General features: G+C 35.6%; 3 protein-coding genes across 5 annotated transcripts; all 3 read right to left on the bottom strand.

Annotated features, from left to right (window-relative positions):
- Positions 1-1,930: 1,930 nt before the first annotated feature.
- LOC100247503 (membrane-anchored ubiquitin-fold protein 1) lies at positions 1,931-6,399 on the bottom strand. Of its 2 annotated transcripts, none has more exons than XM_010662821.3 (5): positions 5,763-6,399; positions 5,019-5,348; positions 2,875-3,039; positions 2,380-2,472; positions 1,931-2,293 (listed from the first exon to the last, which is right to left on the bottom strand). In XM_010662821.3, exons 2-4 carry the CDS (start codon positions 5,149-5,151, stop codon positions 2,417-2,419), a joined length of 354 nt encoding a protein of 117 aa, XP_010661123.1. In that variant the 5' UTR covers positions 5,152-5,348; positions 5,763-6,399; the 3' UTR covers positions 1,931-2,293; positions 2,380-2,416. The 2 variants fall into 2 exon arrangements, with proteins under 2 accessions (XP_010661123.1, XP_019080614.1); XM_019225069.2 differs by lacking the exon at positions 5,763-6,399 and adding an exon at positions 5,471-5,747.
- A 1,219-nt stretch (positions 6,400-7,618) lies between these two features.
- LOC100242366 (probable galacturonosyltransferase 14) lies at positions 7,619-17,552 on the bottom strand. 2 transcript variants are annotated; one of them, XM_010662822.3, is made up of 6 exons: positions 16,341-17,552; positions 14,743-14,798; positions 14,446-14,601; positions 10,378-10,968; positions 9,550-9,852; positions 7,619-8,641 (listed from the first exon to the last, which is right to left on the bottom strand). In XM_010662822.3, the coding sequence occupies exons 1-6, from the start codon at positions 16,549-16,551 to the stop codon at positions 8,357-8,359; spliced, it is 1,602 nt and encodes a 533-aa protein (XP_010661124.1). In that variant the 5' UTR covers positions 16,552-17,552; the 3' UTR covers positions 7,619-8,356. The 2 variants fall into 2 exon arrangements, with proteins under 2 accessions (XP_010661124.1, XP_002284273.1); XM_002284237.4 differs by having other exon boundaries at positions 14,446-14,604; positions 16,341-17,145.
- Positions 17,553-19,122: 1,570 nt separating this feature from the next.
- On the bottom strand, positions 19,123-24,263 carry LOC100260999 (pentatricopeptide repeat-containing protein At5g39350). The gene is made up of 2 exons (XM_002278996.4): positions 21,152-24,263; positions 19,123-19,387 (listed from the first exon to the last, which is right to left on the bottom strand). The coding sequence occupies exon 1, from the start codon at positions 24,050-24,052 to the stop codon at positions 22,022-22,024; it is 2,031 nt and encodes a 676-aa protein (XP_002279032.1). The 5' UTR covers positions 24,053-24,263; the 3' UTR covers positions 19,123-19,387; positions 21,152-22,021.
- Positions 24,264-24,733: the final 470 nt, after the last annotated feature.

Genomic DNA, 24,733 nt, shown 5'->3' on the forward strand with positions numbered 1-24,733 from the left:
AATATATAAAGTAATAAAATCAAAATACAAAATAACAAAATATGAGACAATGTGATATGAATATAAAGCAATGAAATTCAAATTATATATGTAAATTAATGATAATTTTCCATGGATAGTAAATTTACTAAATTGATAGTGTAACCTCACCTTTGATATTAATTAATATATTTTTTGTAAAGTATTTTTAAAATGATTAAAAATTTTGATAATTTTTTAATTACGTCTATATCATCCATGAATACATAATATTTTTATAGAGATAAATGAATATATATATATATATTTGGAAAGAGAATTTTATTTTTGAAAACGACTAAAAACTAATTTTTTTTAGAACTATTATCAAAAATTATATTTGAGGACATCACTAAATAAACCTTTGGATTTTGTCGTTCAATTTTTATTTATTTATTTGATAATATTATTATGCTATCAACCCTTATGCAGAAAAGGTAAAAAATAAAATTATTTCAATTTAAAAAATGTGAGAAAAAAAATGTTGTCATTATGATTATTTTTATTTTGAGAAGAAATGTCTTTTTTTTTTTCTTTTTTTTTTTCAAACAATCATTGTGATTTTCAATTTGATATTTTTTATAAAAAAAATAAAAATAAAATTATTGGATCAAGTTACCACCATCCTCGTAATTCAAGTGGCTTAATTTGCAAGAAACATCAAATATAAAAATAGCAAACTTTAGCTTTTAAGTCGGTAGACTCAGTACAAGCATGAAGTCATGTTGTGGTACTAAAAGTGAAAGATGATATGCACATTCCTTAACCCTTTGGGGCTCTATCCCTCTCAGCCACAGGGCACCTTGGGATTTCCTCAATCCCTACTCTTGGAATATATGAAATCATGAAATGCTGTTTACTTTCCCAGATACCACCCTTCCAAAACCCTTTTTCTTCTGTTGGCAGTGACTTTGTTTTATAGCATTTATAACTTTCTTGCCCAAACTCAAGTTCTCAAGAAAATTGACTATTCAATATGGGTTTTGTTTTCCTTGAATCCTGTTTGCCCTCACTTCCTCAGTTGGAATGGTATTAGAACCTCATTTCATGGAAAGTCGTATGTTCAAACCTCAATTTATTGAATCCAAACAAGGCTATCAAGGTTTCTATTCATGGGTATGGAACCCTGCTTCCTTTTAAAAAGATGGGTTGTTCAACAAAGTCTATTTTTAGTAATGACTGACTTGACAACTGGCACACATCCAAGAAATTATGTGTTTACATGCCTAGTCCTGACTCCTGAGCAAGTACCACAGTTCTTAATTGATGCCTTGCTTCTTTTATTCAAATTCAAAAAGAAAAAGAAGACAGAAAAAAAGGGAAATTTTGAATGATATGCAGTAGCCAGTAAGGGCATTTTACAAGCTTGTAGATTCAAAAGGGGTATGACCTTGAACAATCATGGATGAGCAAAAACCCTTTTAGTGGCAAACCATGAACTAAATTTCGATGGCTTCTCTGCCGTGACTCTAGTTATGCCAACAAACAGTTTACAAAACGAATATTTAAGTCAACTTGGAACCAAATTATAACCACTTCATCCAAAGATTGATTAAATGAAATAGCATGAAATGTCTAAGCCATACACAAGCATGATGAATAATTGCAGATTTCTACAATGTTGGTCCACAACAAATCAATTTCGGATTTCAAATGTGAAATGCGTTTGTCCAACTTCGTTTATGATTTTAATAATCATCACAATGATCAACATAATTGACCTTTCCTCTGAATGTTATGTGAAAATCAGATCAAGTTTCAAGGGGATTTCGGTTTTCTGTGGCAAAACAAGTCATTCCAGACTCTTTTATTTCTTGAAATTAAAATAAAAAATATAAAGAAACTTTGCAATAGTGATTAACTCACAACCTAGACAATTAACATGCACACTATATGGACTCATCTTTTGCCATTTCCTCTCTGCAAATGTGACCATAATCCAATTGAAGTAGGAAGTCAGTTTGTACAACTATCAAGATAATCTTCAACACCAGTGTTCTTAATAGAAATGCTCAACCGGAGACAAATCGCTCAACATAAACGACTGGGATAATAAATACATAATCACATCTTCCAATCAACTTAACCAAAACAAAAAAAGAGAAAGAAAAAGAAAAAAAGGTATACCAAGTAGAAGTGAAGTGAAAAGCAACATCTAAACGAAGAAGGCGTAGACCTGGATCAAAACACAATGAGTGATAAACGTGCATCAGCCAACTGCCTCTCCTCATCAGGGATTCACCAACTCCACTATCTAAACCAGCTCCAAAACTACCTATACAGAGACAGAATAGAAAAATTAGTTTTAGGAGCCAGAATTGATGTTAACACTGAAAGGGGTATTCAAGTAACTAAACGCACCTGCATTGGATGTAATCCCACCCTTGGAAATTGCAAATCATAGTATAACACAAACACATTTGTTCTGCTTTGGTTGGCTTGCCACTTTTTTTTCTGTTCCACGAGAAAATAATACAAAATTAAACAAGAAATAGTGATAACTACAAAAGAAATCCATTTATTTTTCTTTTCCATAGCATCAATTACACATTCATGAATAAGGATGAATTTTGTAACCAGCGAGCCACACCTTACAGTGATAACTACAAAAAATGAATCACATAAAAGTAAAAATGAAAAAGGAAGAAATTACATAAACCATAGATATGACCACTTTAAGTAAGTGCATTAAGAGCAAAGAGATGTGTCTTGGATGCTGCCGAAGAGCAAACTAAACACAGAATCATTTCATTTTGAGGTGGACACCAAAGGTATGCAAAGAACTGATGGAATAAAAGGTTTTTTATGTTGAAGAATCCATAATGGTTCCTTGAATATCTTAAGAAGGGCACATACCTTTATCTGAAGAAGGTGGCTGAACAACAACATGCATGGTTGTAACTCCACCAGGAATATCACATAATGGGCTCCTGCACTCTCCAATTGTTCTGTTATTCTCTAAAATTTTGCCTGCACTTATTAACTTGACATCTTTCACAGTCTTTGGACCATTCTCCTTCTCTGGCCAAACAGATAATTTGTTTAATAATCTCAAATAACATTAAATAGCTAAAAAACTTATAACTGAGGATATAGAGAACTGACAAGGAAGCAATACATGAGAAGCAATATAAAACACAAAATGAAGGCCACAAAAATCAGAAGCAAAAGGTTCTATGAATGTACTGGCTGGTGCAACCTAATGCTTTAATGCAACTCTTAATGCTATAACACAGAAAATACATACGCATGAAGGTACCCTTTAAAAGTTGTAAAGATATGATTTCTCTATAAAAAAATAAAAATAAAATAAAGTTACAGATATTACAATGGCTGGTGTAGTGAATAAATATTTGGATAGCATTTTGTACATCATGCAATCCACAATAGGTTTGGAAACACTTCCCAATTTTTTTTTAAAAGAAAAAAAAGAAAAAAGAAAAGCACTTCATGAAAAACTCAGAAAATTCACTTCTCTATAACATTCTGCATTGTCTCAAGTCAACCATCAAAATAAACATATGGGACCCCCATTGCACATGAGCAATCTTATGCGGGTCTGTCACCACTTCCAAGACAGCTGATATCCGCAAATGAAACTAAAACCACAGTTCAGTTTTTTACCTTTTTAATTGTGAAATTCACTCTGGTTTTGAAATGATTTTGACTCTAAGAAGCTCCTGTCTTTACCATGGAAGTTTTATCTTTGCTGCTTTATATCTTATATACCACCCTTCAATTAAATAAAGCCTTGCAATGAAATATTTCTCACTGAAAATCACTTCTATTTAATACTCTGACACTTCAAGCAAGGCATCCAAGTAGGCATCATCACAACCACCAGAATAACAATATGAATGCCGATATACATAAGAAATCATGTACTGTTCTTCACAACTTCCATGAAAGATGATATAATATCTGCATTCCCAAAGGTCACTAATGAAATTACAAACTGCGGCTCCAGTTTCTCAACTGTGCAATGTATTCTAGGTTTGCAAGCAGTATCGTGCAATCTACTCTGGGTTTGAAAACACCGCTTGCATCTTAATAGCTCCTTTGTGAACACAAAAGGTATGCATCTGCTGGTTCTCATTGTCTTCTATATCAGACCACCAGCCTCAAATTAAAAGAAGACTTCAATGGAAAGTTTTTCTCACTGAAAATCACTTCTTGATATTCTGCCACTTCAAGTAAGGCCTATAAGTAGGAATTCTGCATTGACCATAGGGTGATCTTCACTATTTCCGCAGCTTCTGATATAAAGCCTGCCTTTACCTTAACAGCCAAAAGACTTGGAGTCCCAAGATTTTCCACCCCAAAACAATAGGTTTCCAAATTTGATTTACAAAACAAAGAACGAGACCGCAAGAAAGTGCAAGTTCAGGACATGTGGAGAGAGGACAAAGAGAATTAAAATCTAAGGCATAAATAATTCTGTTTTACTTCAGTTACTGGAGTTGATCTTCTGCTTGGGGATCCAGTACAAAATGTTAATCAGATTCCCTAAAGGAGACTCACAACATGCAATCAAAATATTGAGAAACGAGAGCTAATTCACCATCTTACTCAAACAACAAGAAATAAAAATTAAAACCAATGCACCTTAGTTTGTAATAAAAATAGGTTCTTCCATCGCAACAAATAAAGGTAGGGAGCCAAAATAAATAGTTAAATATATTAACTTAACCCACGTTATGCACAGGCCTATTTCAACTTTCCATAGAGTTCTTGCTGACTATTCTCTGATGCAACCAAATGAACGAGATTGTTACATGCCATTTCATCTTTTGTTATTAGTACACAGTGATTACTCCATTGCTTCTAATGACTCTATTCTAGAAAAAACAGATTTGTGAGTGCAAATGGAATGAAAAAGAAAGTTTCACAGATGGAATATTCAAATTCAATTTAAAGTCCTCAAATTAAGAATGAAATTCATAACACAAAGCTTGTAGGTGTTCACAGATTTGAAGTTTGACCAAAATACACGGTCTAACCTTTAGGCCATTGAGCAAGAACATTTTCCTTCAAGGTTGCAACACTGGTAGCGGCAGAAAAGCTTTTAGGGCCAATATCAGATCCATCGGTCAAACGGAACTTGATCTCTAGTTGATCTTGCACTCCAGACATCTTCAAGGATCCAGAAAACTTTTTGAATCCCAACACCCAAGATCTTCACTGGAGTTCTTCCAAAAAGAATCAGTCAACAGGACAGGAAAATCCAGTAACTTAATGGAAACCCCCTATAAGCAGTCGAGAGCCCACTAAAATACTCCAATTGGGTTCTCTCAGAAACCGAAAATTCATCCAATAATCAATCAGGTATTCTGCAAAATCAAATTACAACAAAAAAATAAAGAGTCTATGAGTTGGTTGGAATAAAATAGGAAAGTACCAATCAGAATAGGTAATTATACAAAAGAGGAAACTCCATAAAGATCACAGATACACGAATTGAGATTTGTAGCGAGGAAAATTGACAGCCAAAGATGGAATGAAATCAACTCCAATATTTCACACAAGGTCAAATCTCACACAACCATCCTCAGCAAAAGCAAAAACAAAACCAAAGAGAAAAAAATATATCAATCTCCAAATGGGCAGAGAAAAAAAAAAAAAGGAAAACGTAGATCTTCAACTGGATCACTCCAAATCAATCAAAAATAAAATCCCACACAAGGAAAACCCTCAAAGGAAAATAAGAAAGTAAGACCCTTGATGGGCAGGTTGCTTGGTCTTACTTGGGCTCTGAAATCGATCTGGGCGAGCTCTGTTTTCAGTTTTCTTTAGTTTTTTTTTTTTTTTTTTTTTCCTCCTCTCTTTTTTTGGTGTGTCAACAATTTAGTTCAGAAATCAAGGCAGAAGAATAAGAAGAAGAAGTGCAGGCGTTCACTTAATGAAACAATAGAAGTGGAAGAAGAGAGATCAATGGGAATCATCCCAGGAGACGAGGCTGTTTCGGAGTATTCAAAGTCATCCAAATCTGTGGTCAATGCATCCATTGTCTTGGGCACTCTCCTTCCATTTCTCCTAAGCCTATGGAAATCGACAGATTTTTCTCCTTTAATGCCAACTTCCAAAGAATGACACTCCTCCCCACTACGTTACACTTCACATACGCCAATCACAACTTGTGTCTTTCACTCGGACATGCCCTCTCTCTCTGTACCCAACCATTATGCCCCTTTGGTTTACCACTTGTGGGTCCATTCACTTGCCAGCTATCAACCCATCTGCTTCCTCTTTAAAATATTGTATTTTTGGGAAGAAACCCACTTGGGTGCAATTATATTTCATCATAAAATGCCCAACGAGTTAAAAAGGTTTTCATGGGAGTAGCTTCTTCCAATAAAAAATTATTGGCAATGGGCAATGGACATGGTGTTTGACAATCGAAGAGTTCTTCCACCTGGGGGCATGCATTTTATGGGAATCCCAATTAGACCTTTTTTTCTGTGCGCCAAGCAAGACAAGGGCTAGTTGTAGTTGGAATTGGAGGGTCAAACACATGTTTTGACAGCGTAAACATACAAAAGTCAAGATCGGACGGTTTGATCGTAGGGAGGCCGCCTTTCTAGTTGACGAATCAGATGTGGGTCTCCATCACATTCACGGTTTCACACACAAAAGACCTGGTGAATGAATGCATGCCAATTGCCAACATCTCAATATGTGTTACAATTCATTTGGGTGAAGGGTAAATGGGCAAATAGGCTAATTGCAATGTACGTACAATGTAGTTACGTTGAATCGGTCGGGTAGTTGAGAGAGAAGTCCAAACAACCTTTAAGATTCTTCTTCTTTTGGTTTTGTTTTTGTTTTTCTTCTGTTATTGGGGGTTGTAGGCGGCTTTGTTCCATTAAGCTTTGGAAGGAAGAATCAAATCCAAAATGCTTATGAAATATGCAAGCAAATAGGATTAAATTATTGAGTGAAGAAAATATAATCCACTCATCCAAAGCAAAATGCCAATAAGGGTCAAATCAGAGTCTTTTAAACATTGGGAACCGCTCCACCTAGAAAGATCAGAATAATCAACCAAATCACTTTCCTGGGGTGGGCTTAGCTGGGTTTCTTGGCATCATCGACTTAGCAAATTCTATCACCCAGAATCTTCTGTTTTAGATAATATATATATACATATACATATTAATTAAAACCCAGAGTCTGAATGACTCCATTTTGCATTCCATGGCACTAGAACACAGTGGGCTCGGAGCAATTGCTATGAAAACAAAAACCGTAAAATGGATCCGCAACAAGCTCATGCGTCATGATTAAGAGCTGGGTGTATGCGAAAACTGATCTGCATCTACATATGCAACAAACCCACGATCAATTATGCCCCTCAACATGGGTGGTTGCAGGCACGAGGGCCTCACAAAATGATTTCATTTCATTTTCTGTGGGGCATTGAAGCATGGCACACAGTCTCATATCATAAAATGATTCCATTCCTGTTAGACACTCAAGCATGGACTGCATAACCTCACGAGTCATGACAACATTGTACCAGCAAATGGAGAACGGTTAAGGTAAGAAATGAGGGTGTGTACGCTTCTCTACAAACACTTCAAATCTAACTTCAAAAGCAGAGTATGAAAATTAGATAATCATTTGCATTATATTCCAAATAGTAATTCGGAGTCTGAATAGCAAAAGAGAAAAAGAAAGAAAGAATTTTCTGCACATTTCAAATGTCTCTCGTGAATCATACAGAACAAATACCGATATATAACCTAAACGATGGTTCCCCAATTCAATGGGATCTGTAACAGAGCAATCTTCATGACCTACTCCTAAGAATCACCATGATGAAATGAAATCAGGGGAAAAAATGGGGAGGTACTAATAAGAAATGATAAACAACAAAAATAATCAAGGGAAAAAACATTTCTGGGGCTAATAGGGTGGCCTCACAAAAGACCTGTCATAGCTTTCCTTCTATCACGAGCGAACTGCATGAATGATGGCATCGCATTTCCTTATTCCATTCTATGCTCTAGGAAATCAGGCAAGACCTCCCTCAAGAAGACCAAAATAAAGTATCCTTTTTCCAACCAAAAAATAAAGGACGGATTGCTATGTTACAGATTGAAAGAATAAATCTCATGCCCGTTCTAGTGATCCAGGTCCTCTTTCAGCAAAAGTGCGAGGAGACAGCAGCAAATCTGGATCTGGAAAGTATTACCCTCTTTGGCTAATTTTCTGTTTGTCTCCTCCAATAGATCTCCAGAAAATTTTGAGATCAAAAAGAAAAAATACTTAGGCGAACCCCATATCATTATATCTTATCCTTCCCATCTCTCTTGTTTTAGTTCCTCCAGCTGAATGATTATGACTCCAAGATGTGGCAGTTCCTTACAAAGTCATTGGAGTAGTTAACATACTTGGTCCAAAATGGCCGTAGATGCTCAAAGCCAATCTGCAGCCATGGTTTTGACTGGCCATTGTAGTGGATAACAGCAGCCTTTTTCACACTGTCAATGTTGGTCTTATTCTGGTAGCCCAAGCCAAGCATGTGCCAGGATGGGTCGATTGGGTGAATATGACCTTTAAATGCTATCAAAGCAGGAGGTAGGGTTCCAAGCTTCCACATAGTCAGGTTTGACTTCAGATTCTACAACAGAAAGGCCCCACAATCCAAGTAAGAAATGGTGACTAAGCACATCCCAGAAATTTTATCATTTAAACAAAATATATAATCAATTAAAAGCTCAATCAAATGGACAAAAGTTCTAAATTACTCAGAAATTCCAAGTTTCATTGACATTGTGCCACAGTGCAGGAAATCCTATACAGGAAGGGCAGAAGGCAAAACTATAATTGTTCAAAATGTTAAAAAACAAAGCAAAGTATCAATTAGCCAGCATTTAAAATCTAGAAATGGACTCAATTTCTATCATTCATGATGGTTTTTATTTTCTTAGTTTAAGACTAAGATATTAAACAACAAATTACAATTTTGATATTTTATTTATTTTTATTTAAATTGGAGAGGAATGACTTCAACAAGAGGAACTACTCTTTACTTCGATAAAGAAAGAACTTTATAAAGAGAGTTGCCTACTGGTATGCCACATTACCAATATTTTTTTCTGATAGGCAATCAGGAAAATACTAACGCCTCAAATATAGGCGCACCAAACTAACTACACAGTAACATATACAATAGCGCCAAGAGGCTTTAATTGAAGTCAATATTTTGATTATAAACATGGGTAGAGCAACATAAAAAACAAAACCCCTGGATAGAGCTTCATGTTTCATCCAAAACCAGTGACTGAAAGACAATAAAACACATGACAAGGCTGGGACCCACCACCAAATGGCACTCTCACACTATAAAATAAGAAGACACAAGAATGACAATAATGAGATTCAATTTGGACAAAGAGATATTTTATGGCCACTATGCAGATAAGGAATACCTATTGAACTTGAAGCTCACTGCAGTTTGAAGCAATGAAGAAACTAAGGAAAACTATCACATAAGTGTGTAAAACAAATGTAGTGCTTAGTTCTTACCTCCTTCAGCCAGGAATGGTAAGTTTCTCTTATATTGGTCTTCCTCCATGCACTTAGATCAAAGATGTTCATCCCATAAGCCCATGCACATTCATCAGGATTCAAATTCTTTGCTATGAGAGGATGCGAAAAGTTGAAGTAGTTTCTGAATCTCTTGGACATTACCCACTCATCTTCGCCTCTACAGGTTTCTACAGCTCCATTAACCTTTCCCTCAAGGTCAATTTCCCAGAGTGGAGAGAGATCACGCTGAATTACAACATCATCATCTAAGAAGACCACCTTGTTGAGGTTTGGAAAGAGCTGTTACATGCACACAATCAACATAAAAATAGCGCAAACAAAAACAAAAACAGAAATGTAATGATTATCATCAATCTTAAGAGGTATATAAATAATAAAAAGTACTCCATTAACAGACATAAATAATACACAGTACATAAGAGAAGACCCCAAGACATCCACATATAATCACTTAATAAAGATCCCAAAACCCACTGAGACAATTACAAGAGCAAACAAGTCTTATATCACAGTCACCACTGCTCAGAACAAGGAGAAAAAGTTTTTTTCTCCCCTTCTATAATTCTCGATTCTCCCACTATTGTTTATTGTTAACAATGCAGCTTCCAATGGTGATGTGGGATAGGTGTCAATTCTCATTGCTGTAGGTCTTTAGCCTCCATTTCTACTTCTCTTTGGATAAACTATCCCGTCAAATAAGTACCACCTCTAATACCAAATATTTTGTATATATTAACCAAAAGCTTTTATAGTTTTCAGATCTACACAATAAGTGGAGAAATATATCAAACCACATCAGATTACCTCTGGTATATATATGCGGAGATGGTTGAGCAAGGAAATGTACTTAGGACTTCTAGCCTGCAATTTCGAAGCAAATCTTCGTGGAGTAGTCTCACTGAGATTGGCCCCTGCAACATGATTCCCATGGTAGTAACTCCGGATTCCATTATGGCTCTCTACAGCGTCAAGCACGGGAACATTCTCCCTTGTTAACCAGTCAAACTGGTGAACGCCTTTCACTTCAACAATAGCAGGTGAGACTGGATTTAGTGCAAACCATGAGTGCATACCCGCATATGTTTTCTTGTCAGTGATGACATGGAATACTATTTTCTCAGGTTGTAGAGATGACTGAACAGCAGAATTGACAACAACTGAAGCAGCCAGGATATTGTCGGTTGACACAATCATGTGATGGTAAGAGTTGTCAGAGAGTAGAGGAAGTAATTCTGGAGAAGGCAACTGTTTTCGCGCATGAGCATTAGAGGAATATTCATCAGTCAGACGAAGAGACAGACAGTGAATGCCTTTTGGAATGGCACTTGCTGCAAAGTGTTTATTCATCAATTCTGCAAACTTTGATTCCCTGATATCCCTTTCAAGCTTCTCCATCTGAGCCAGAGAGAGAGAGAGAGAAACAAACATATTAATTAAAACCAGAGTTGGGTTAGGCTCTAAGATCTTTTAGGAAATGGTTAAAAAAAATCTCTGGTATATAACTTTCCTCCTTCCTGGAGGGATAAAAAGAAAATCATCAAAATGTGACTGAATATCCAGCACTATCACTAATATGATTGCATCATTGTAGCACCCAAGGACACAACAATCTGATTGCATGCTAAAATCTATGCAGACAGATACACGTGTCATGTTTTTAATATGAACACAAAGCATTAGACATAATAACTTATTCAAGTCAAAAACAAGACATCTGGGGGCATGCCCATATGTGTGAGATAAAGTACTTACTATTTTTTTTTTTTTTTTTGATAGGTAAAAAATGGTTAGACCTTTGGGATATAGAAGTACTTTATAAAGTACTTACTATATAGAACATGTATATTTTCTTTTTCTTTTTTGATAATGTTCTATTATCTGTTTTCAGTGAGTTAATAAAAGTTTCAGAGTATAGAATAATAAAGCAAGTAATAACTACATAACAAGCACCATAACTAGAAGCGCAAAATAGAGTTGTTCTTATGCACAATTTCGAGTAAATAAAGGTGGCTTTAGTGGCCATCCAAACAAGTGTCATGTTGATTGACATGCCAGTCACTAATGGTGAGAAGTGTACTGATACTACTAGGTTTCATATGGAATATATCTATGCATATTTCTTAAGAGCAGAAGATTCATTTATTAGAAATTTGAAAAATGTGGACAAAAGGATAAAACAAGGTGGTTTATATGAGAAAGAAAGAAATGGCACAACACACAAACAGTAAAAACAAAAAGAAAAGTGCTACATGAGGAAGATGAGAACCAATCACTTTGTTAAAAAAAAATGATGAGAACAAACCACAAAACGACATACTTGAAAAACACCCAAAGATCAAGGCACCCTTTCTAGCTAAATATCCAAGCTCATGGAGGAAGATTAACCAAGAATCACTCCAATTACATAATGGTATCTCCACCAGCCAATAGAAGAGATATTTCCCCACTTTATAGCTTTAGCTAAACCACTCCTCAAAATGACCAGAGTGGAGCCCTTGACTTCAGCTTCTGAAAATTTGGCCAATTGCCCCTGCTCTGACCTAGAGACTAGAAACAGTTAAGCACCCACCAGGCCATCACTAACGCTATAACCCCAAGCTCATCCAGATTACTGAAATAAACAGCCATCCACATTTCAATCCAATTACTAAAATCAACTACAAACTTAGAAACGAATTAAAATGTCACTTGAAGTTTTGACTTTGTATAGATCTTATGGAATTCCTTATTGGTAGTCCTTGGTAATGACCATGCACAATAAGGAGGATAAAAAGAGGAATCACGTATCACTGAAGCAAAAGCACAACAGACTACAAACTAAGAACCCAATTAATGGTCCAGTGCAAATGCAAGAGAAAGCATGCCATTTGAAGTACAGCCTTAGTATAGATCTTATAGAATTCCTTCTTGAGAGTCTTTAAACTAAAAGCTTTGATCCTAGATAGAATTAGCAATTGGTACCCAATTTACAAGGAATAGCTAAGAAGTATTGTCTATAACTCTCCAATATAAAGTGGAACCTATATAACCAGGGAACTGTAAGTGCTGCGGGACCACACAAAACTGGTCATCCAAGTTCCAAGAAAGTATTGTCAAAATAAAGGAATTTTGGCATAGCTCATGAAATGCTAAAACAGTGTGAAACTGAAGATGTGCCACTTTGTCCAAAACAGCAAGATACACTGGAGGAGTAATAGTCCATGATGTTTCATGAATCTTATCTTTTAAAATGAATCTTATGTTTTAAGAAACATTTCAGAACAAACAAGTTCGAAGATAAAAAGGAATTACAGCTTTATTATCTTTGCAACTGTTTATATATATATATATAACACTTTGCCTAGGCACTGAATCCTTCAAAAGCATAATGCATACCAGTTACATGCAACCAGGAATGGATTCAAACTTGCATTATGAAGCAATACACACATACTCATTTTCTTTGTAGGGAATCAGACCATTAAGAAAATCTTTTGTGGTTGGTGGATTCAAGAGGGGGAGCAGTGGAAGCCACATGATAATAATAAATGGAGTGATGCCTGTGATTTATTCTCCTTCATCTTCGTTCTTATTTTCCTTTTTTATTTATTTTTTCTTTTTCAAATAGGGCTGTCCACTGTTTGTACCTTTCTATATGCACTCTTTTTTTTTTATCAGAAATAAAAGATGTATTAATTATGAATAAAAATCTTATGAAAGGATGAGAAATCATTCCCACAAATCCAAAAATTTATCAAAGTATAACTGAACTCCTCCACTATACCAAGAGAACAATACAAAATGGAATAGACCACATAAAACTGTACATGGATGTCATCTACTCAAATCCAAACTAAGCTCCTCTCCTTTTTGACCAATCCCTTTTAATCTACACACCAAATATCATTTGAGCTGAATGACATTGAGAGGAATGCTATTAAAAGCGTTGGTACAAGAGGCCCAAAAGGAGGTATAGAAGTGAAGTAGATCCCATGACATCTCTGAAGTCCTCCACTTATCCTCAAAGGTCTTAGCATCTCTCTCACCACACAATCCACAGCAATGTGAGATGAGCATTTTTATATGCACTCTTTTATCATGAAAAAGAGGAAAGTGGCTCCTCTTAGTACTCTTAGGTTTGTTTGGAAAGAGAGGGTGAGAGGAAAAGAGCGTATCTAATTGAAATAAGTGGATATGATAGGCAGACCCTGCCTCACTTGATCAAGTTTAACTGAAATAAGCAGATGAATCACACTAACCCATCCTCAATTGATCATGTTCACCTACAGAAAGTTTGATTGCCAATCCACCCATAGTGTAGGGCTAGGATAGCATTCTTTGAATAGAAAACTACAGAACCTATGCTTGTTAAAACCTTGGTGGTAAAAATCAAACTGCTGCTCATTAATAGGGGGCAGTGAGAGGAAGTGAACATCCTAAGCTTCTTTACTTTGGCCTTTATGCTTCTATGAAATCTAATTTGACTTTGTAAAGGAAACAAATGTGGATATCATTAATGATAACTTGTAATCCAAATAACACAAATTCCTTTTTTCTTTTAAGAAAACAAATAATATAAATTCTCCCAATAGAATTCTTAAATGTGCTAAGACAAATTATGAATAGGGCTTAACATATTCTGAGAAAGGTAACTTCCAGTTTTTATCCAAGACAATAAATTAAATTTAGTGCCTCATTCAACACTCTCACTATATCTCAAATGATGACAACACTGCTAGCAGAACTTTTTTTTCTGATAGGCAACACTGTTAGCAGAATTTTAAATTATACCATAAAGTATAAGCCATTAAACAAAGACACTAACTTTCAGGACAAACCTCATCCAAAAAGATAAACAAAATATAATATGTGCTGTGGTAATATGAAACGTACCATTGCCCGTAACATGAAAGCAAATGTCTTTGCATCATACTGTTTGTTCTTCATTTCAGAAACAAGTTGACTGAATGTATCTGGAAGCTTTAGACCATCTGGGAGTTCCTCAGTGTTCACTTGATTGAGGATCTTGTAAAAATCTCTAACTAGCCTCTGCTGCAGCACCATCACCATGAGGAATTGGCTTAAATAACAACACAAATAATATTTCCACCAAAGAAAAAAAAAACTAATCAAACGGGCATTATCAATCTAAAAATAACATCTACAGGATAAGAAAAAGACAAAATTTACCCCTGAATCATCTGCTCGACCAAGAAGCCTTGGTCCCAACCGCCTGCCTAGACAATCTGACACAATTAGGAAGTGAGAATGAAAACCACAAAACTAGCATGAAAATGCTAATAACACTAATAAAATAAATCAATAAGAGAAACCTATAAAAGTAATATAGGTTCTAAAACCAGGCTACAAAAGGTAAACACAAGGTTGCTTAACCTATTAAAAGAAATAGCCTGCCAACAGAATTTACTTCATTGAACAAAACAATAAAATATCATACAAGATAACCAGCAACAACCCACAAGCATACACACAAGAAGTGTGGGTGTGAAGGAACAGATAAGATATCCTTAAAGGGCCAGATTAAATGCACCAAATAGAAGCAAAACCTGGCAAGCCAAAACGAAGAAGTGAATGCAGCAATTCCAGCCAATGGACATTAAAGATTTTGAGAGAGCAATGTAAGATTATAGATAGTACAGTCAAAGTAACAGCGAACATCAAATGGATATGATTGGCTCAACATAGTTGGAATCAAGAATACTTGTTTTAGACTTGATCAAATCAAGCAGCAAGACGAATCCCTGCCCATACCAGACAATGAAAAGAAACATAATGCAATCAAACAAAATCAGCATATCAAACAAACAACAGTGATTGAATTGATTGAATGAAAAAACCAAAAAAAAAAAAAAATCAATAACCAATATCCAAAGGATACATTTCAGCACAAATCGGTTCTATCTAAGTTCCCTTGGTTTTCCATCATTGGGACACCATCTTAGGGTCAATCTAAACTTATTCATTTGTTCTTATGGTTTCTCGTCGTTGGAATGCCATCTTAGGTTCTATGTAAGTTTATTCTTTGTTCCTTTGCTTTCTCATCAATAACTAATATCCAAAGGATACATTTCAGCACAAATCAAGACCCCATCTTTCAAACAAATTTAGTAGACAAAAAACTTAAGAAGGCAAAAAAGCAACAAGAACAAGACAACAATGGAATAAGAATAAATCTAAATGCCAATTGCTTTCAATTCAAATATTAGAATGACATTAATGCTCAAAATGAGCAAACCGAAGTTTCCAAATGTAGTAGTACAATGCAACCAATAGGCTGGTGCCCAAATGGTCTGTTCCCCATCCTAAACGGAATAAGATAAACCTAGATTCAGATTCAAATACAATAAATCAACCCAAATCAAACCCAGAAAGATTTTACCTACTTCAGATCTCATGCAAATCCCAACATCAAGAACTTCTAAATGAATAGGCCCTCCCAGAAAACCATTATAACAAAAAGTGCCAACAGAAAAAAACTGTGTCGAGGGAATCAAAAAGGGGACACGAGAATCCCAATCCAATTTTAATAAAATCAAAATAAAAAAAAGAGATGCAAGAACCCAATTTGCAATTCATTTTTAATCAAATTAAAAAATGCATTCCGTTCATTCGGATCACAACCCAATAAACATGTTAGATGAGCTCTAGAAATGAATATGAAACAGCTACTAATTAATCAAATCTTGATCTATCATAGACAATAATAACCAAAGAAATCAACAAATTGGGCGGAATGAAGGAGGGTGATAAAATTGAGATGGCAGTACCGAATGATGAGCACTTGTTGACACCTTCAAGGGTAACAACAGCAGTGAGAATGAAGACAAAGGGTAAGAGGAATGCCAAGATGAGGATTGTGTGGAAAAGAGTGCGATAAGAGATATGGCGAGCTGCGACCTTGATCTTCATCAAGTCAATAAACCCATTGCTGCTCGAGATCGTGATGCTTCTCATGCTAGGAGAGAAGTGAAGCTGCATCGTCGTCTATGCGGCTTCAGGGCAATCAAAACCCTAGAACCCCAACTTCCAAAGCCCACCAACACACGCAAAAAACCCACCATCAGATCTGCACCCACAATACCCAACTCCCTCTTTTCCTGATCTCTTCCGCCCCTTTGTCCAAGCTGTTTCTCCGTTTATTCTCGATTCCCGCATTGGATTTGCAACCTACGAATTGGGTTTCCTCAATTTCAATCCCAATACCCAACTCTCATTCAATTTTGGGTTTCCTCGGTTCTTCCTCTCCCATGGATCGAGAGACTCTGAGGGCAGAGAAAGAAAATAATATTGAGCTATGTTTTGATTTGTTTTCTGTGCTTTTGTGAAGTGTTTTTCATTGGTTGATTTTGTTTACTCCCCCAATTTCTTTTTTCTTCAAAAAAGAAAAAAAAATGAAGTTAGAGTCAAAACCGTGTTGGGTTGGAGTGAGAAAAAGATGGGGCTTAGAGAGAGAAAGAGAGACGTAGTTTTGGTGAGAGAGAGAGATGCGAATTGGGTTGGAGAGAGATATGAGTTGGGTGTTTGACCTTGAGATTAGGAGAAGACAAGAAGGGGAGAAGGGTGATTTTGAAGCTAAATTTAGGTGCCTCCTATGATTATGGTAAAGCACTTGGTTCTAACCCCATCATCTGCATCCCATGTGGACTGCCTTATATTTTCGGACTTCTTTCTCATCTCCAACGCAATACCAAACCACGGAAAAATATACTAAATTTGGGTGAAATAATGCTAAAAGGCCCAAAGATTTTAGTTGGTTTTTTTTCTGAGGGGGCTTCTTTTGAATTGGGTGAGACAATATTTGAAGACTTTGGATCAATTGGGCACTTGGATTTTGGATTCTAATCAACATTTGGGCAGCGCTCTATGGTGAGAAAATGTGTGATTTTGAAAAATATTTTCATTCCTATTCTCCATTTGATTCCCTCTGAGGCAATTCCACAACACACAAAAAAAAAAGGTACGAGATTAGTGTAAAATATAGAAGAAATGGAGCCGGCTGTATTGAGTCATGAGTTGATTAAGGTGTTGTTTTGAGAAACGGCAGCTGGCGAAGGTGGACTCTATCATTGGTTTCCTAGTCGGCAGAGGCCAAGTTCATTTGGGTTTTTTTTCTTTTTATTTTTTTGGTAATAATGTTTTAAAAGTCAAATCAGTACTGGTGTTTTGGATCATGAGTTGAAGCTGGAGTTCCTTCTTGTCCTTTCCACGAGGTTTCTTTACCAAATATATTATCTTTCTTGGCCAAGAATATGATTGAGTGGAGGTCCTTTTACAAATCATTTATACAGAAGTTGAGATCCTCTAAAAGCATGAAACATGAAGCAGATCCTATGCCCAAATCCACCATATACCTATTAAAGCATGTTGCACATTTTTGTAAATGACCCACAAGAAAAGGGACACAAAATTGGAGCCTCACTTATTCTCAATAATGCTTAATCGTGACCCACATCGTATTTTGGAACCATAAAAATATTTATTGGGTTTTTCACAAAGTCGATTTTTATGGTTACTCACCAAAGACTTTTCCACAGGTCATCAGCATTTGTTTTTTATGAGAGCAATTATTGGCATAGGTGTAGGTTTTAATTATTAAATCATTCTCTAACCAATCTGCGTTTCCTTATAGATAAGTTTTCTGGTATTTGAATATCGTTTTTATAAAATAACTTTTTAATCTGTTTGGTTATTAACGCTGCAATATCTCCTCTTCAAGTGAAAAAAAGGGTCCCTTGTGTGTCTTATCAAGCCATGTAATCGTCTTATTTATTAGTAATAAACTCGATATAGTATAAAAAGGATTTCATATATTATTAGAAAATTACATGTTAAATTTAGTATTAAATTATTATACTAACACTTCTGGATCAAAAAAGTTTTGTTGAACCCATATAATTAAGAGGGTCAGAGATATAATGCTCATTGTGATTGTGCAATTAAGAGAGAAATTGCTACAAAATTTAATTTGTTTTTATAAAAGTTTCAAGATAAGCGAGTATCTAAGAGTTTATGGTACTTAGAGTCAGTTTGATAGTAATTTTATAAAATATTTATAATATTTTTAACATTTAAAAAAATAATTATAATTTTAAAAAATGTTGATAATCTTTTTAATATTTGAAAATTTTTTATTATTCAAGTATTATAAATTCTAAAAATATTTTTTAAAATTATTGTAAAAAGCATTTTAACTAAGTATTTTTATATATATATATATATATGAAAAAATCTTTTCAATCGAATATCAGTTTCCTGTTGAATGACAACTTCAGTCAAACAATCTTCAATGTTAAAAGGGTTTTCATTAAGAAGAAAAAATAAATAAAAGATAAAAATAAAAGGGTTTTTATTAAAAAGAAAAAGAAAAGAGTAAAAATAAAACTCCTTCAAACCTAAAATCATGTCTCAAGTGCGTCAGATGGCTAACTACTAGGCCCAAAAATTAGGGCTTATGAGTTGTACTACCCTGGGCTTGGTTTTCATACCACAGATGTTGGAGGGAAAGAAAACAGAAAAGAAGAGAGAAAGGAGAGAAGTAATGCGAAGATGTACGCGCTACACCAAAAGTAGCAACTTGTGTGAGCCCCTTAACATATATGGATGGTGTATGGACTCATTATAGGAGTTGGATACTAATACAAGATAAACAGAAAATATCTGCAGGGAATTTCTATGAGAAATAGAAGAGTTGGTCGGTTGAGCTTCTACTCTATTAATTAGATGGCGGGTTTGAGGTTAAACCACCCTCTGGAATGTTCTGATTTGAAGCAAACAAAACTTCTTCTGGATACTGTTAATCCTTGCCTTCCTGAAACTAATAAACACAGAAGTTTGATGAGAGAATCACTCAAGGAATTTGATGAAAGAAATGAACCGTTTTTCTCTCTAACAACACAGAAGTTCATCAGAAACCTTCATAGTATAGTTTAACCAGAACTTCTTCCCAATGCATACATAAAAGAAGGGGGTAGATTTAAGCCAACTAAACGCAAATTTTAAACTAAGTACATGTAGCAATTAATATATACTTTTTTTATGTGATTATGGTTTGACCAACTAGAGATAAAAATGAAAATCCTTATTGAGTTGGCTATAGCTTTAGGGCATTTTTTAGACCTCAAACCACAGAGCAGTATGTGTGGCTGTGGGCCATTAGAAAGCACATCTTAAATTCTAAAGAGCAGTGGGCACATGGGTTGTAGCAGTGAGTTGGAGACAATGTTTTGAAAGCATAGTTGATCTGTAGATTGCTTTATTCCAAAGCAAGGTGGTCACCCATTACAATCAGCGGTTCATCAGTGCATAGAAACAAGGACAGTCCTACATATCCTACTCCCACTTGTCACTCACTGTAATTGTCTTAATCTATTTGTTCACCTTTCAAATTTATATTCTCTGCTTAATTTCTTCTTCTTTTTTATTTTTTTAAAGACTGAAGACCATGGTGCACATGTTTTATATTTTAATATAGGAATAAAAATTAAGTCATAATAATAATGACAAGGTTAGGTGACTAATAAAATAATTGGATCAGGTGCCTAATGAGGTTTCTTCTTTTTTTCTTTTTCTTTTTTCCTGTTTGTTTTGTGGTGTTAGTCAACTTTCATATAAAATCACTAGATTCAAAGAAGCTTGAGAGGTTTTAATTTTTCTTGACAAAGTAGAAATTGAAAGTTTTTCTACTGCAGAAGATATATGAAGAGGTTGACATATTTTCTGTTATTTTATTTTCATTTTTGTAAAGCAACTTCCTCCCTGAAATTCCTAAATCTAATATTATCGGGATCAAAAGCAAACCCACCAGTGAATCCAACATTTAACATATCTTTGACACTAATAAACAGAAAAATGAATAGAAAATGAAAACAGAAAGATAGAAGTCCATGAAGTCTTTTACTTTGGGTTTAATACAATTATAAGTATTAATTAAGCTAATTATAGATTTTATTTCCTTAACCTCATTGTGGTATTCATCTCTTATCATGCATTGTATGAAATCTCTTATAAGACAAATTTTTTAGATCAAGTTTACTACAACCATTAGCTACAATAAATTTAATTAATAGATTGTTATTTAATTAAATGGAACAAAGCATTGAGATTAGGTTTAAACTTAGGGGAACAAAGATATAAAATGACCTTGAAAGAGATACTAGACAACCATGTGCAATATCATCAAAGCAAGGGGGGAAAACTATATCAAGCAACAAGCAACCACATGCACTGGTGACAAAAGGATTTCCACAAGCAAAGGAAGTGCATCACATCAAAATAGACCATTTTATGTGTACTTTCTGTGCTTTTAATAAATCATTTCAGTTGAAAAAGCATCATACTGAAATCATTTGCAGAACCACCATGGCAAATTAAAAATTTGGGTTCTGCATTTCAATTAGGGAATAGAATGGAACTGGGAGACAGTAGCAACAAATGCACAATTGAATTCAGATTCAAATCAGGATTTTCTGTATTCTATTAAAACAAAATTAGAGCCTCACTATACTGGAAACTCAGACACAGAATAAATTTCCCATTTTTGCTCATTTGAATAGAATTTTGTATTCCCCTAAAATGATACCTTGTGTGCTGCATGTGTCGAAATGCAGCACTTAAGATCCTTTGCTTCCTCCTCTCCTCTAAATGCAGCATTTGATTTCTTCATTTGTGTTTCTCAATTTCTCTCCCTGCATTATGTGTTCCTCTTTACTTTAAGAGCAGCTTTTGGTTTTTCCATTTATACACTTACTCTCAAGACACAATATACAGGTGTCTCTGTTAGTACATTTCATTGTCTGCTTTCTCCACTGCCTCTAATCTTTAAATGTAGCTTCTGTTATCTCTATTTCTTATTCACTACTGTAAAACTGTAAGCATTACTTAGTTACTCTCCATTAAGCTCTCAACTTCAAGACACAACAGTTAGGTTTCTCCATCTCAGTTTGCACTAAATCTTGGATCATCACCCGATGTCTATTCATCATGTGATGCGGCAAGCTCATCTAGGATAACAGTGTTTGTTTTCTCCATGCTGCTTCTCTGTGCCAAAACCAGTGGTTAGGTTTGTTCTTTTCTTTATTTTTTCCTTCTATCCCGTTTGGCTTTCACTTCTCTGCAACAAACTACAGTGATTGGATTTCTTTGCTTCTTTTTCTCTCTACGATAAAAGTATTTGGTTCTCCTTATCTGCTCTTGGCCTAAAAATGCAAAACTACATTTCTCTTCTCATGAACAAACCTTCATAAGTATTGACTCAGCAATAGGCTATCCCTTATGCCCTATCAAAAGACAGTTCTCTGTAGATACGTATCTGCCCTTTGCTAGCATTAAATATTCATAAACTTGGATACAAAGTCATGAACCTCAGCTTCACTGAGAACTTTTCACTTCATGGGCTATTTTATTCAAGCTGAGGCATCCATCAATTACAAGCAAAGAAGCTTCACTCACTTCATATGTTCCTGACCTCAATCAAACTGTGAGCTGGTGTTTTTCTTAATCCTATATTATTCATCATAAGTCTCACATGCTCTGCATCTCTCCACCGTCCTACTGCAGAATAAATATTTGCCAACAATACATAATTTCCTGTGTTCCCTGGCTCAAGCTCAAAAAGCCACTTTGCAGCCACCTCTCCCAGCTCAACATTCTCATGTATCACACAAGAACCAAGCAATGCACCCCAAACAGCGTGGTTAGGCCTAAATGCCATTGTTCTTATCAACTCGTAAGCTTCCTCCAGCCGACCTGCACGACCTAGAAGATCAATAACACAAGTGTAGTGATCAGTGCGTAGACTCATTTGGTTATCCTCCAACATGAATTTGAACAAACCCAAACCTTCATCCACCAATCCTGCATGGCTGCAAGCATGCAAAATGGAGGTAAAAGTGATCTCATTTGGTTTCACCCCTGACTGAACCATCTGATCGAAAAGAGAAATGGCAGTCTCACCATGCCCATGCATTCCATAACCAGCGATTATTGCACTCCATGTGATGATGTCCTTATCCTTTTTAGGGATCCCATTAAAGATGTTGTGAGCTGACTCTAAGCTTCCACACTTCGAATATATATCAATCAAAATAGTAGCAACTTCGATTCTTGAAAGAAATCCGGACCTTATTAGGTAACCATGCATATTTCTTGCTTGCTGCAAATCTGTGAGAAAAGCATATGCAGGAAGGAGGCTGTTCAAGGTTGCATCGTTGGGGTCTACTGCTTCCATTAGCATTTGTTTGAAAAGCTCTATAGCTTTTCTTGAGAGCCCATTGTGAATACATCCAGAGATAATTGCATTCCATGGTGCTGTTCTCTGTTTTGAAGTTTTTGAAAACACCCTGAAACTGAGGTTAACATTATTGCATTTTGCATACATGTCGATCAACGCAGTTTCTACAATAACTTCAGATTCAAGTTTTTGCCTTATTGCCCACCCATGCAAGCAACGGCCATGCTTCAGAGAATACAAACTGGCACATGCAGAAAGAACAGAAGCTAAAGTTACAAAATTGGGTTTTACACTTTCAAACTGCATCATTTGACAAAGCAGTAGTGCACTTCTCGCATCCCCATTCAAAATGTACCCATTCATCATAGTAGTCCAACTCACCACGTCTCTCTTATCCATCTCATAAAAAATCATTTGCGCTTCATCCATGTTACCACACTTTGCATACATATCCAACAATGAATTCCAGACTGATATATCCTCTCCCAAATTCTTCACTTCCACTAATGCATGAACTCTCCTTCCTACCTCCAACTCCTTCAAATAACTGCAAACTGGCAACACTGAAACCACAGTTGCGCAATCTGGCTCAATCCCTTTACCTATCATCCAATCAAAAACCATTAATGCCTCCTTGACACACCCGTTTTTAAAATACCCATTTATCATAGTGTTCCAAGACACCAAAGTCCGCTCCCTCATCAAATCAAAAACCCTCCTCGCCACTTCCATCTCCCCGCAATTCATATACATTGCCATTAAAGAATTCTGAACAAAAGCATCGGAATCAAACCCACTCATAACCGTTCTAGCATGAATCAAAGCACCCATTTCAGGCAACAAGTAGTCACCGCATGCTTTGATGACAAAAGGGTAAGTGTAGTTATCAGGCCAGCGCCGCCCCGAGGCCAGCATTTGCACAAACAGTCCAAGCGCATCATATGACAACCCACTGTTGGTATACATCCTAATCATAGCGTTCCAGGAAAATAGGCTTGGGTTACGCAATTCATCGAACAATTTACGTGCATGTGGTGCACACCCAAACATAGCATATGCTGCAGCCAGACTAGAGAGAAGGTGATGGGAGTAAGGTGACGAGAGTAGGCCCAGAGTGATAGTGTGGGCATGTATCTGTTTGGTGTTTGGTATTGATTTTCTGGAGGTGCAGCGCTGTAAGAGCGACTGGTAACGGGCGGTGGCGGTAAGAAGGTGCTTGGATTTGGATAGAGCCTGTGATGGACCATCCATAAATACCAATGTTCTCTCAAACAATTCTAGGTTTTGGGGTCCTTTCTCAATCCGTCTTCTCCATTATAGACATATACGCTCATAGCTCGTTCATGTCACAAACAAACTTCAGTCCACAACCAAGTTTATAACAACAATAATAATACAGACTCTGTTTGTTTAAATAATCCATTACACGGGTGGAGACTCGGGAGTAGTAGTACACACTTTCGTTGGTTCGGTTTTGAAGACTAATTGGATTTGATCAATTTAGATATACAAAGAATTAAATTAATTTATAAATTATGAAAACGGAAAATAGTAGCAAACATAATAATCTTTAAAAGTTAATTAAAACTCAATTTTTAATTATTTTTTAAAAACATAAATAATTTTGTATCATAAAAAGTTTCTATTTTGCATATTGAATTCTTATTCTTTAAAAATAAAAATAAGAAAAATATATTCAAATAAAACCTAAATTAATGTCCCACCACCTTATAAATGTTAATCTCTCTTTTATCTTAACAAACCACTTTTTTTCTAAATCATAATTTATATTGCTTGGGGCTCACTTTTAGCAAGCCGAGTGAAATCCTTCATTCTCCCCTACAATTTAGTCGTAACTTAAAAGCTATAACATATATATGCGGCTCTATGGAGTTGACCGAAACTTTGAAAAAAAAACACTTCTTGTGGCAA

Source organism: Vitis vinifera, chromosome 14, assembly GCF_030704535.1.
Source record: "Vitis vinifera cultivar Pinot Noir 40024 chromosome 14, ASM3070453v1".
Lineage (NCBI taxonomy): Eukaryota > Viridiplantae > Streptophyta > Magnoliopsida > Vitales > Vitaceae > Vitis > Vitis vinifera.